The sequence below is a fragment of the Abrus precatorius genome, unplaced genomic scaffold (genome assembly GCF_003935025.1).
Source record: "Abrus precatorius isolate BTA unplaced genomic scaffold, Abrus_2018 Scaffold10, whole genome shotgun sequence".
Classification (NCBI taxonomy): domain Eukaryota; kingdom Viridiplantae; phylum Streptophyta; class Magnoliopsida; order Fabales; family Fabaceae; genus Abrus; species Abrus precatorius.
This window is the reverse complement of record NW_020874292.1, coordinates 32,315,392-32,328,210: the sequence shown is the minus strand read 5'-3', so window position 1 is coordinate 32,328,210 and position 12,819 is coordinate 32,315,392. Positions and strand designations below refer to the sequence as shown.

The 12,819-nt window shown below is 30.7% G+C and overlaps 1 protein-coding gene and 1 non-coding gene across 2 annotated transcripts; one reads left to right on the top strand and one right to left on the bottom strand.

Moving 5' to 3' along the window:
* Positions 1-5,620: 5,620 nt before the first annotated feature.
* Positions 5,621-12,140, bottom strand: LOC113852773 (subtilisin-like protease SBT4.14). Its single transcript, XM_027483143.1, has 11 exons — positions 12,014-12,140; positions 11,788-11,879; positions 11,512-11,609; positions 11,288-11,431; positions 10,957-11,062; positions 8,294-8,807; positions 7,774-7,871; positions 7,472-7,696; positions 6,997-7,105; positions 6,675-6,888; positions 5,621-6,153 (listed from the first exon to the last, which is right to left on the bottom strand). Exons 1-11 carry the CDS (start codon positions 12,125-12,127, stop codon positions 5,621-5,623), a joined length of 2,247 nt encoding a protein of 748 aa, XP_027338944.1. The 5' UTR covers positions 12,128-12,140.
* LOC113853356 lies at positions 9,695-9,812 on the top strand. Its single transcript, XR_003502529.1, has one exon. It is a non-coding gene; the product is annotated as a U5 spliceosomal RNA (small nuclear RNA).
* Positions 12,141-12,819: the final 679 nt, after the last annotated feature.

Sequence of the window (12,819 nt, the reverse complement as noted above, 5' to 3'; positions counted from 1 at the left end):
GGCTGGTAAAGGTCTTAATACCTACGCATAAGAATCTTCATTTTAACAAAAATTAAAGTAGTGATAGGATACTATTTCCAAACTGCTATAGAGTATTTTTCTTTGCCATATTTTGCTTTCAAACATAAACATAATTCTTAGCTACGAATGCATCTCTAATCTTAAAACATTGTGTACCTTCAAATGTAGATGATTAAAAAGAAATTTTGCTAGTGAGTAGGCAAATTAGCTATGCAATTAATACAATTATACAGTGAGATAGAGCTCATCGATAGATAAAGGTAGCGGTCCATACCTAGCTGGGCTTAGCAGAAGAGCACGAGAAAAAGTTTATTGAATAAGGAATGCTAATAACTCGTCACATCACATCTCAAATAAGCACAAAAAGTGTAAGCTTTAACTTTCTATATATGCTCATTAATGCAATCATAGAAAAGAGTTTACCTTCTCTTTACTTTTCCTCTACTTCAAGATTGGACTCTTTGAATTAGATGACAGTTATCCAAAGACTTTTAAAGCTATATATAGAGATGGAGAGGTAAAAAGTCTAACTATATGGTGTTGGCTGTCGAAAATAGAAATATCTTTCTCCAGTCTGTACAAAATTATATCAATCAACTTTCCAATTTTACTTATGGCACACTTTTCCCTTTGGAGAACCTTTTTATGTCTTATTTATGACATTGGTAAACATATGGTTGAGACAGCATTATGAGTTATGAGTCATGACAAATTTTACTTGGCCTATCAATGGAAAATTTACATGTATTATGAGTTCTAGCATCTTACATGTTGACTTTATTTGGTCAACATCTTCATTTGGATTCATTGGCTCAGTCCCTTAATGTTTCATGCTGTGATGAGAAACTATATGGAAATAAAATTGCACCCTTTTGCCATTAGCTATATATTTTACTTAATACTCATAACCTTAAACCATAGACTAGTATGCATGATTTAGTTTCATTGTATGTGTGGAAATATAACAGATCATGGGGCTTCATGAGACAACCTAGCTCATTTATTTCAAGTTAGTTGAGTCACGTGGGTGTTTGCTTCAGATACAGAAGGGATGTGGGGCTAAAAAGCTCTAGGAGACTAGTGAATAGGAATATAATGAATTGAAGTTTTTGACGTCTCCTCAATTCTCATTAACATGTTCACATTCCTGTCAATGCTATAGTTATTATTATTATTGTCAATGTCACACCTAGTGTTCATATTATTGCCAATGTCACGGCTAGTGTTCATACCTTGACATTATTATCAATGGCACAGCTAGTGTTTGTAAAATTTCTTCTTTTGTTTTAAAAGGACCACTAGTTTAAGACTTCAAGTTCTGTATGTAGCATGGATCTGAGAAATTTTCTGCTCTCTCCTTGACTCCTTGAGATTTTCAGACCATTTTGCACTTTCAGTGTAGTGATATTATGTGGTTTCGTACTTTGAGTCCAATTTAAGGCACTCCTTTTACTCTTTCTACCTTCTCTTTTTGAGAGGTACTATTTCTCCTTCTTTAATTTGAACTTCTCTGAGTCCATAAATTGTACCCTTAAAATTAAGTGCGGTTGTAAAAAGTGTTATTAATGCAGTATTACCATGATTTGTAATGCACTTTTATCATGATTTTCAGTAAAAAAATATTTATTTATTTATCAGTACTTCTTTTTTTCCATAAAAATTTACTACTTTTGAAAGCTTAAACTCTTAACAAAATTATTTATTTATTAATCAATACCTTGAAGACAATTTCATTAGTTAACAAAACCATATTATAATTTACATATGATTTTTTCCGCATATATAAAAACAGACATTCAATAATTAATTGAATTTAAACGGAGAGATTCATAAATGTAACACTTGTAAAACACTGTAAAAGAGGGGCATCTCTTAGACTTTTACCATTATGGTATGGGGTATGTACTAGAAAAAAAGTAAATACATGCAGTCGTATCCTGTGATGGATCAAGATATTTTCACTACTATAAAGTCCATGAAAATATTAATTCACCACCCTTCAACAAGATCACGCCAAGAAATCCAAAGTTTGAAGGAACCATTTCTTAGATTAACATGAAAAAGGGGCAATTAATGCTTTTATTTTCAGGTTTGATAAAACACACTTACTTAACCATGTAGGTTTATACGACCTAAGAAAGGTTTAGCTGGCATGTTTCATGCTATTGGGTAATAGTTGGAACATAATTTAGTGTGAAACTTTAGGGAATGAGTGGTTTCTTGCTTAAAATGCCAATGCACCAATAAATGCTTTATATGGCCCATGGACAAACTGTTCTTACAAGGACGCATTCACATCAAAATTGAAATTGTTGTCTTATGGAATGGACTGAATTATTCATTCAGACACACAAACAGTATTTCGGGTATCTCGCAATTTCTATGTTTTAGTTTACTTGTTGTGTCTCTTTCAGATTTCTCTCTCCTTTAAATTAGATCATATAAAAATTAAACAAAAGTAAAACATTAATTTTGGTCCTGATATTAACATTATTATTAGTCAATTCAATCCCTTGATGTATAGACCAAATAAACTTACACAAATCAATTTTAGAAACAAAATTTTGAGTAGCACCAACATTGAGCATGGAATTGACTAATAGTTACTGAAATCAAGATTAAATATTGTTTGGAAGAGCTTTTAGGAAATTTATTTGGACTTAAAGAAGTAAATTATTACCTCTTACCAGCTTTTTCTAGTATATCTTAACAGCCGTATGTTAAAATAAGTTATTTTAATTATTTTAATAATTTTATGGTCAAATTTATAACTTCAAGTGAGGAATTTGTTTATAAACACTTAATTAATTAAGTTACTTATCTAAATATAATTTTTATATTTGTTTTTTATTATGTCAAATATCAATTTCAATCATTTACTTAAAAACAAAATTAGTGTGAGATTGTGTGGATTAGCCTATGTAAGTAGTTTTGCTCGTTTGTATTGGATATTCTTTTCACATTCGATTGGCTTTTTTTATCAGAATTACAGAATAATTTAAAATTTAAAATAATTTTTAAAAATGTAAATAATAAATAAATCATAAATTTTTAATATGGAGAATTTACATGCACTGCGTAACTGTAGCAGGCACAATAAGCGTCTTACAAAATGCACAATAATTAAAACAAGAAAAATATTAATCAATATTCTTAGAGAATTAAAAAAAAACATTTTTTTCAAAAGTGTGACAAAGAATTTTTTTCATAACTTTAACGTAATTCTTAATAAAAACATTATTTATTTATTTTCAATGTATCCTAAAATAATAATTAACAAAATTCTAATTCATATTATAAATAATGTGTTACATTTGCTATGTTATCAACAAGTGTATCCGAAGCATATCGGACAAAACTTTATATACTGTGAGTGTTAACTAGTGGCGCAAAACTACAGTGAGAAACAATAAATAAATAAACAATTTAGAGTAAAATAAATTAAAATAAGATCGAGTAGATTCTCACGTCATTTTAATTATTTAATAAATTTTAGTAAATGATTAAAAATATGATAGATAAAGTATATTTACATTGTTAGTATTTTAAAAAAAAATACAAAACTTCTAAGTTCTAGTTCATAAAAATGAAAATAAAAACTTAAATCAATCTCACAATTAAAAACATACATTTTTAGTTAAATACAGGGAGTAAGTAAAAAAAAATAAGAATGAACTAAAAGAGATAATATTTTAAATTTGAGTAGAAAAATGTTCAATTTTTAAAAATCATAATACTAATATTTTCTAAAAAATAATGACACCACTTGCACGTGTGTGTATATATTAAATAAGTAGAAATTTCAAATAGTATCCATATCATTGAATAAAATTTATATAATTATTTTTTTGTAAACATGTGATTTTTTTTCTTTATTAAATAATTAAATGAAATAAACAAGTTTTTGATAACAAATTGAAAGGTATTGAGGTTATCTGTACCTTTGGAAGTGTACTGCAACATAAAGAAACTACATTGGTAACCAAATGATCATATGTTGAAGAAGTACGAAATATAGCATTCCAATCAACAGAATCGCAAGTTATGAAACTCCAATTTTGTTGAAAATAGTGCACAACATCAATCAACCCATCCACAATAATTACCTCCTGAAATAATCATTATAATTAATTTACCAACACAACTTTTAAAAAATGAATAAATTCACATGTTTATCTTAGTTATCATGTAAGTCAACTAATAAAATTAGAAGTTGTATCAAATTTTAAAATTATTTACTTCATGACATAATTTAGACAATTCCATAACAAAGGAAATTAAAGAAAAAAAATGGACTTAAAAAGTGTTTTACCTGACCTTGAAAGATGACCAGTTTTAAATTGTCGGAAGTTCTGAAAGTTCTTTCAAATAACTTGTCCAGTGCATCAATTACCACTCAAGGTTCTTGAAGCAAAATAAATTCATACCTATGATCTCTTGGATAACATGCATTGACCACTGAAAGGCACATGATTGGCTTCATATGAGAGGAGATTTGGACCCTCAATCTCTACCATTTCTTCTCTACTACAAAATATTTTTTATAGAAAGATTCTTCGTTAATTTTTTTGAAATTTATACAAATTTTTTATAAAGAACAATTAATGTAAAAAAAAATACGATAATATTTTTAAAATTTATACAAACTTTTTTACACTATTTATCAAAATTAAAAAGTATTTTCTATATTGATTATAAAAACAACTAATGTAAAAATTTTTGCAATTTTACAATTTTTTATGTTCATAGTTATAAACTTTTAATGAATATAACTTTTAGTACATGACTTCAATTTATGCAAATTATATTTCATAAAAAATATTTATGCAATAAGCCTTTGAAAAATATTGTGAATCATTATAAGAAAGAATGATTCAAGTAGTTAAGTTATTTGGAAGAAAAAATGGATACCCAAGGGGACCTATTCGATCCAATAAATAACTACTTGTTTATTTTCATATTTTCAATAAAATAAACACATATTCCAATAAAATGTATAGTTGAAATTAATTTATATATATATATATATTAATTATATTTAACCGCTTAAAATTAATTAGAGCCAACTTTAAATTAAATTAATAATAGTTAAATGTTACAAGTTATGAGATTTAAATTAAAATGTAGTTGAATAGAAAAATAAAATAAAATGTAGTTTAACGTGATTTTATTATATTTTTAAATGCGTATTTAATCAATAAAATAGTAAGATTTTTTAACATGAAAGCACAAGATAGTGTATAGGCCAATGATTAGTTTATTAGTTATATTTGATATTTTTTTACAAATTAAAATACTAACAATAATAAGTTATACAATAAGTACTTGCATCCACAACCATCGAAACGATAAAAAAAGTATCAGCACTAGTAACTTGGGATTTAAGAAAATGACATAACTCAAGAATTCAAATAGAATTTTATGGTTCTAAATGTGAATCAATGATAGCACCCTTTTTATTTGATGATCGCATTAGATACAGATCTCGGGAGAGATCCATAATCATATGATAAAAGAAAATGTCAACATTATGCAAAACAAGTGCTACAAAGGTAACTTCAAAAGCACAGTTAGTCACTGCTAAGTGCTAACTACAATATTATGGACGGTAGATAACAATAGGGCTCCTTACAATGTAACGTGGGCTTCTCCATATAAGGGAACCTGATACAATTTTCTTACTTGCAATAGAAGTGGCTTTCACAACTACTTTGAAGCTCTTCTTTTGCAAGGTTTTAGAGAAAATGAGTGTAGTAGGCTTCACTGTGATTTCCACTCCTTTTGGTGATCTAATGGTGGCATTGAAGATGGTGGGAGCAGGACCTACATTGGTCACTCTTCTTCTGAAAACTCCTATTCTTGTGTCTTTGTTGCTTTCCAAGCTGAATTGGATGGTAGGGTAGTTGATAGCATCATGGCCAATCCCAGGAATCAAAGAGGAGCAATTTACAGGAGAACCAACTAATGCTGAAAAACTAGAACCATTGTAACCCTCATGGCATAAAAATTGAATATAAGCTAAGTCATCCATGTCATACACCAAACCAGGGCTCACAGCTCTTGTTGGGTTCAATTGACCAGAACCATAGGCAAATTCTGCTTCATTGTTAACTCTCTTGCTCATAGGTTTGGCTTGACAAAGATCATCATATATATACATGTTAGCCATCTCAAAAAAAATCTCAAGTAGTCACTTATGACTACTTGAGGTGCAAGGCTATCAGATTCTTCATAATGCTGAAAACAACTCAACTAAGAAAGGAGGCATTTGGGAGAGTTTTTGCAAAACTTATTTAGACTTATCACATACATACTTAGCAGGTGTTTGGTTAAGTTTGTGAAAGTGACTAAAAATAAGCTCTTTTAGGTTATTTTAATAAACTTCATGTTAAGGCTTATAAAAATAAGTTATTAGCTCCTATCACTTGAGGTGCATGCTTTTTAGATTATGCATATAATGAAAACAAATCAACTAAGAAAGGAGGCTGGGAGAGTTTTTACAAAACTTAATTAGACTCACCATATAAATACTTAGCAGGTGTCTGGTCAAGTTTGTGAAAGTGACTTATTAACGTAAGTTCTTTTAGTTTATTTCAATAAATTTTATGGTAAGACTCATCAAAATAAGTTATCAGCTCTTATTAAATAAGCACCTGTAGTAATAATAGCAGATCTGATGGCAGCAGGAGTCCAATCTGGGTGAAAAGACTTCACATATGCTGCTACTCCAGCAACATGTGGACATGACATAGAGGTTCCAGACAATAGAATAAATTCTGAAAATTGAGTGTCACCTTTCAAACCTGTGAGTGACTTCATAAGAGTATAAGATGCCAAGATGTCAATGCCAGGAGCTGCAACATCAGGCTACACCAAAAAGATTATAAATCATCCTTAGTCCATTACATACCAGCTTTATGGTCACAGTTACTGGCAGAATAGAGAATGATCACCAATTATAGGAAGGTTGAATACCTTGAGAACATTGCGGGATCCAGGATTCGGACCTCTAGATGAGAATGTAGCAATGAATGGAGCTTGCTTTTGTACTTCCTGGCTTTTGTATATAACCGCTGATGGTGATCTTATTTGAACAATAATTTCAAGTAAACTATATGGTGTGAGATAATCTGATCAAAAGATTTAATTTGTAACGAGAGAAATGGTGCCAACACACACTGTAACTTTTTCAAATAGTACATTTTATCATTGACTAAAATTTATTTAAAATTACAAAAATCATGCAACTCTTGGTCCAAATTTAATGTTTCTCCCTCATATTTTGTAATTTTCAAAAATTTCAACCAATAACTAAAAGTCTGTTAGAGAATGTGTTTCTGACATTCCTCTTTTAACAACTATTTAGTTCAAGTTAACGATAGAAAAATTGGTAAGTAGCTATTTATCAATCTCGAAGGTCATTCAAAGGACAAATAAGAGCATGTTTTACCTTGTGGATTGTAAATATTTGGTAATAATTTCACTTGTGTCATTATTCACAATGGTAGCAGGAGCCATGAAAATTTGAGCAACATCAGGATATTGTTCACTTTCTATTAAAGAACCGATGCCTCCAATTCCCTTTACAACAGCTTCAGTGCCCCATGTTCCTAATTCGCAGTAAACAAGCTTTCCCTTAACCTTATTAGGCTCTAAGGTGCCTTCATAGCAGAATCTATTAATGCATCAAAATGTTTCTTGTTATTGTTGAACAGTTTACCAGGTGTTACTAACAAATAAATGAAAAATTACCTAGCATCTTCCTTATCTTTTGGGTCTTTGGCTGCATCAATCCCATTGACAAGAGGGTACTGTTTTTGTTTTGGATTGAAACAGCTAACTCCTACCCCCTGCATATCCTCCATCATTGAATGTAGACACATTTAAATTCATGACGAAAAAATCTCAACAAGTCACAGAATGTCACAATTGGTATTAATAGAACCATACAACTTCCCAAATATTTTGCAAATTTTGCTTTATATTCCTAGAGCTAATTATTTTCTCTTCTAAAACGGATCATTCTACTGTTCCACACGTTACAGGCATGTCACATGTTATTGACAAAATCTACACCAAATTGAAACTTCAGCTGTTTCCAATTCCAATGTTTATCTCTTTGTCCCATTTAAATTAATCTTAAGTTGAATATGTAAACCATGGTTATGAAATGAAAATTTAATGGAGTAACACAGTATCATTATTTACATGAACTATTGTAAAATTACTTAAGTCTATCATAATCTACGAATGGCAAAAGAATGAAACTTACAGAAATATTCTTTCCATTTCCCAACTGTACAGTGCTTCTGAAAGTCCTATCAATGCCACTAGCCGCTACTGTTACAATCCATGGTGCAGTATTTGTGACAGTTCCCAAAGTAGGACCATCATTTCCTGCTGAGGCCACTGTGATTATACCTTTCCTCATGGCATGAAATGCACCAATTGATATAGAATCCTCCACAATACTAGGATTCCCTCCACCTATGGAAATGGATATGACATTCACACCATCATGGATAGCAGCATCAAATGCAGCTAGTATGTCCATATCTGCACATCCACTGGATGACCAACAAACTTTGTATATTGCCAATCTAGCCGATGGCACGGCTCCGCGAGCAGTGCCATTGGCCAATCCAAAGAGGCTTGCATTTGAGACTAAATTGCCTGCAGCTGTTGATGCAGTGTGAGTGCCATGTCCATCAACATCTATAGGAGATAATATGTCAAATGGATCAGGGTCTCCATCAGCTTTGAAGTATTTGGCTCCTATGATTTTGCTTCAAGTTTGCCATAGAAAGTTACCACACAGAGAATTTTCAAGTTAGAACTTAAGCCATGTGATGTCACACTTAAATTTGTAAAGTTTATGCTAAAAATATGCTGATTAATATGATCTACATTATAATTTCCTACTTAAACTACATTAATACTTCCTTATTGAGCTTTCAAGTGCTTTTATAAGTAAATTGTTGGCAAGATCTAACAAATAGGAGGCATTCAAAAGTGTTCTTTTATTTCTCTATTTATATATATATCTACATAAGGTTTTTCTCAGGAGCTATTGTCCTTCGGCATTAGTTAAGTTCATTATATAACTTAAAAATCAATGTTACAATGGCTTAGAACAAGTAGCAATGTGAAGGATAGCATGCATACTTTTGTGAGTGCCTTTGTCTTCTTTTTTTATTTAACACTAATATTGAAAGAAAACTCCTTGGTCCTCCCGAATGTATTTTTGTTGTAGTTGTGTGCTTCAGGGAGAATCCTAAAGATATAAATAACGTATGGAAATAACAAATAGCAAAGTCTGAAGCATTGATTTGGTGGAATATTAACCAATAACCAACCACTGTGTCTTGGTCTCTTTCCATAGAAGCAGTGCTTCAAAGCCAAAAAAAAAAATTATCTCCTCTGTTTCGTGATTTTGAGATTTAAAAAGACTGTAATACGATGAAAATGAAAGTGAGATGAAAGATGAAGCACTCCTAATGTGTGAACGAGGGAGGATTGTGACCACACAGACACCACAGTGAAAGAACTCAAAGTAAAGGTTTATTTTTGTCTGCGTCAATGTTTCTAACAAAGCCCACATCGAGTATTATAGTAGGTGGAAGTGAACTACTTATGCTATAAAATAAAAGGACTTTCCAGTTCAAAGGCACGGAGCCGTGTGATAAGCACAGAGCGAACTATTCTTTCGCCTTTTACTAAAGAATACCGTGTGCTTGTCACTTTTAACGGCATACGCTTATTTTTGGAAGAGTCCTCTGAACTTGAGGACTCTGCAATTATAGTCTTAAGATTCAGTTTTATTATGTAGGGTGCTATTGTTTAGTATATGATGATAATTCAGTAGATAAGTGTTAAATTTGGGGGCTTCTGATTTCCAGAATTTTGAAAATTTTATAATGTTTATTGATTTAAAGTATTTAGATTGGGCATTCAAGCAAAGTTGGAAAAGAAAACAAAAAGTCTCAGAACTCAATTGGTTTTGGGTTGATAAATTCCAAATCCATCTAGCCCAACTCCAACCTGAAACTCTTTTTTAAAAGATATTTAAAAAAATTAAATATATCTATGACATGACTATAGTAAAGATAAAAAAAAATTGGTTTTTGGTTCAATAAAAAGTAAAGATTTGTCAATTACGAACTTGTCCGACCTTGTTGGTTTTGATCAAATTTTTCTCAAACTCATTTTTGCTTGTGGAAAACCTTCCTTTTCGTGTCAATTATCACATATAAATAATAGTGTCTTTTCTAAAAGTGAAAAAGCAGGGAACGAATTTGTAGTAATTGTACAAACTTGTTATTATATTAAAACAAATTCCCCCCCTAATATGAAGAATAGTTTGATGCACATTCACTTTCTATTATTGTAAAACGAAAATTACATTGAACTGAAAACTTGGAGAAACACTTTACAGGGGAAAAGGGAAAAAAATTAACAATAGCATGCCTTACAGCAACTAAAGAAAACTGATTATATAATAAAATGAAGATTTTCAAAATCAAAACTAAAAGATAATGATTGTTTGGGTTAACATCTTTTTCAAATACAACTTATCTCTTCAAGTTTTACTTTAGTTAACTCAGAGAGCTTCTAAACAAACAGAGAAACATGAATTAATTTTAACTTACATGAGAAGTTTAATTCTTAATGTTTTACTCATTGACAAGATTATTCAAATGTAACTTTAATGACTTTGAATTTATTAGAACTAGGTTTATATTGGGAGATTGATTATGCATGTTGTTTGCACAGTATTACTAAAAATCAGTATATGATATGTTATTATTAATGGTGTTTAGTTTACTTCGTTTTATGTCTAATTTAAATTTTAAAAATGTTAAGATTCTTCATGTAATTGCAAACTAATTCATTGAAAATGTAGTGATACGAAGTAAACAAGGAAAGTGAATTTACTTATTGCAGCCTGAGAAATTAGCATAGTGGCCACAAGTTCCTTTCCATCTTGCTGGTGGAGGACCAAACCCTTTGTCCTTGAAGCTTTTAGATTCCGGGGTGATCCCTACCTCACCAATATGGAGACAAGTTATTTACAATTAAATTACCAAGTACCATTTATAAAAAAAAATTAAAAATTAAAAATCATGGTAATGGTACAATAATAACACTTCTTAATTAAAAAAATATTTGTTTACTTAAGTAGTACTTCCTTTTATATTAATAATCTCACATTAAGTTAAATATACACAATGAGGAAAATGAAAATGAGAAGAAAGTTAAGATGAACCTGTATCCAAAAGAGCAACAATTATGTCACTCTCTAATTTCAATCTTCTCTTAGCAGTTTGAGGTAACCCAATGAAGTTCCATGATCTTGTTGTGTGTAGCTTGCGGTACTGATTTTGAAACACCGAGAGAACTTCATCCATGTCTACACATACAAAAAGGGTTAAAAATATAACATGTACTACTTAAAGAAATATGAAGGAGTTAGAGAAAAATGATCCATACCTGACAAATTCTTGGCTTCGTCCTCAGACAGTTTTGCAGCAAATGCATTAAAGCTTTTTGTGTAACTATATACCATGGATTGTTTGGCTTCAAGGTAGCTAAGTAGACACAAATCAAAGAGAAAGAAAGAAATTTGTTTAAGAGGATGGTTTAAATTTTATGAACTAGGGAGAATTTGATTGAATGAGAGATACATATATGGTTCATTTATGTGTGCTTTTGTGCTTGGAGAGAGAAAGATAAGGAAGTGTATGTTTGTTTGTTAGTCAGGGTTACCTTCCCTTCACTGCTGATAGAACTTTTAAATGGTTATCAAGTGCAATGTCTCTGCTCACAGGATGAGTTCCCAAGAAAACAATGTAGAAGTTCTGCAAACAAGTGAAATAATGGTTTAGCTCATATAGAAAACAATAATTGACATGCTATAAGCTAGCTCAAATGTGAAAGAAATCAAATAGATCTATAGCTATTAAGGAATGAAAAGAGAGTATAAATCAAATGCCTTTTGCTCAATTCCATTAACTGAGGCACTGGTTAGAAAGATTAGGAGTAATTGAAGCCAAAGAAGAGAAAAGGATTTGTGATGGTTTTGTAAAAACATATTTAGTAGTAACATCTTTGGCTTTTGAGAGTTGAGACACTAAAGCATGGCCAAAGAGACTCTAAGAAGAAGCTTATATACCATTCCATAGTTAGCAAAAGAAAGGATAAGAAAGCCTAAAACAACTAGTTTGCTTCTAACACACAATTTTTAAGGTTCTGGTTGGAGAAGCTTGTAAGAAAGATTAGAAATTTTGAATCCTTCTTTGGCTGAAGTCAATGTCACACATGGAGCATAGGGTTGCTTCCTCAAGTGAAACTTATATTGACATTCTCACATTCTTTATGGTTTGTTGTTATCCTTTGTCATTAAAAACTCCTTTGATGTCATGATCTCTACATGTAGTGTTAATAATTTCTTATTTTTGTTTATCTTGGACAATTTTTATTAGATGTTAGTGTTAAGCAGGGAATTCATACATAATTCTCCTACTTTTTGTCTCAGGGAAGATTGGTGTTTTTTGGGCCTACAAATATTTAAGGGCTAACATGTGTGCTAGCTTAGGAAAGATTCTTTTAATTTGCAATGTGATTTCATGCCCCTTATTATTCTTCATAAGCTAACGGATTTTTGTTCTCAATTTCCCAGAAACAAATTTTCAGAAGCACAAGAGTTTAAGAATTTTAATGTCACAACACCAAAGACACACATCACCATCAATTACAGTAGAGATATTGCTTAAAAACAAAGAGCCCTTGACATTATGA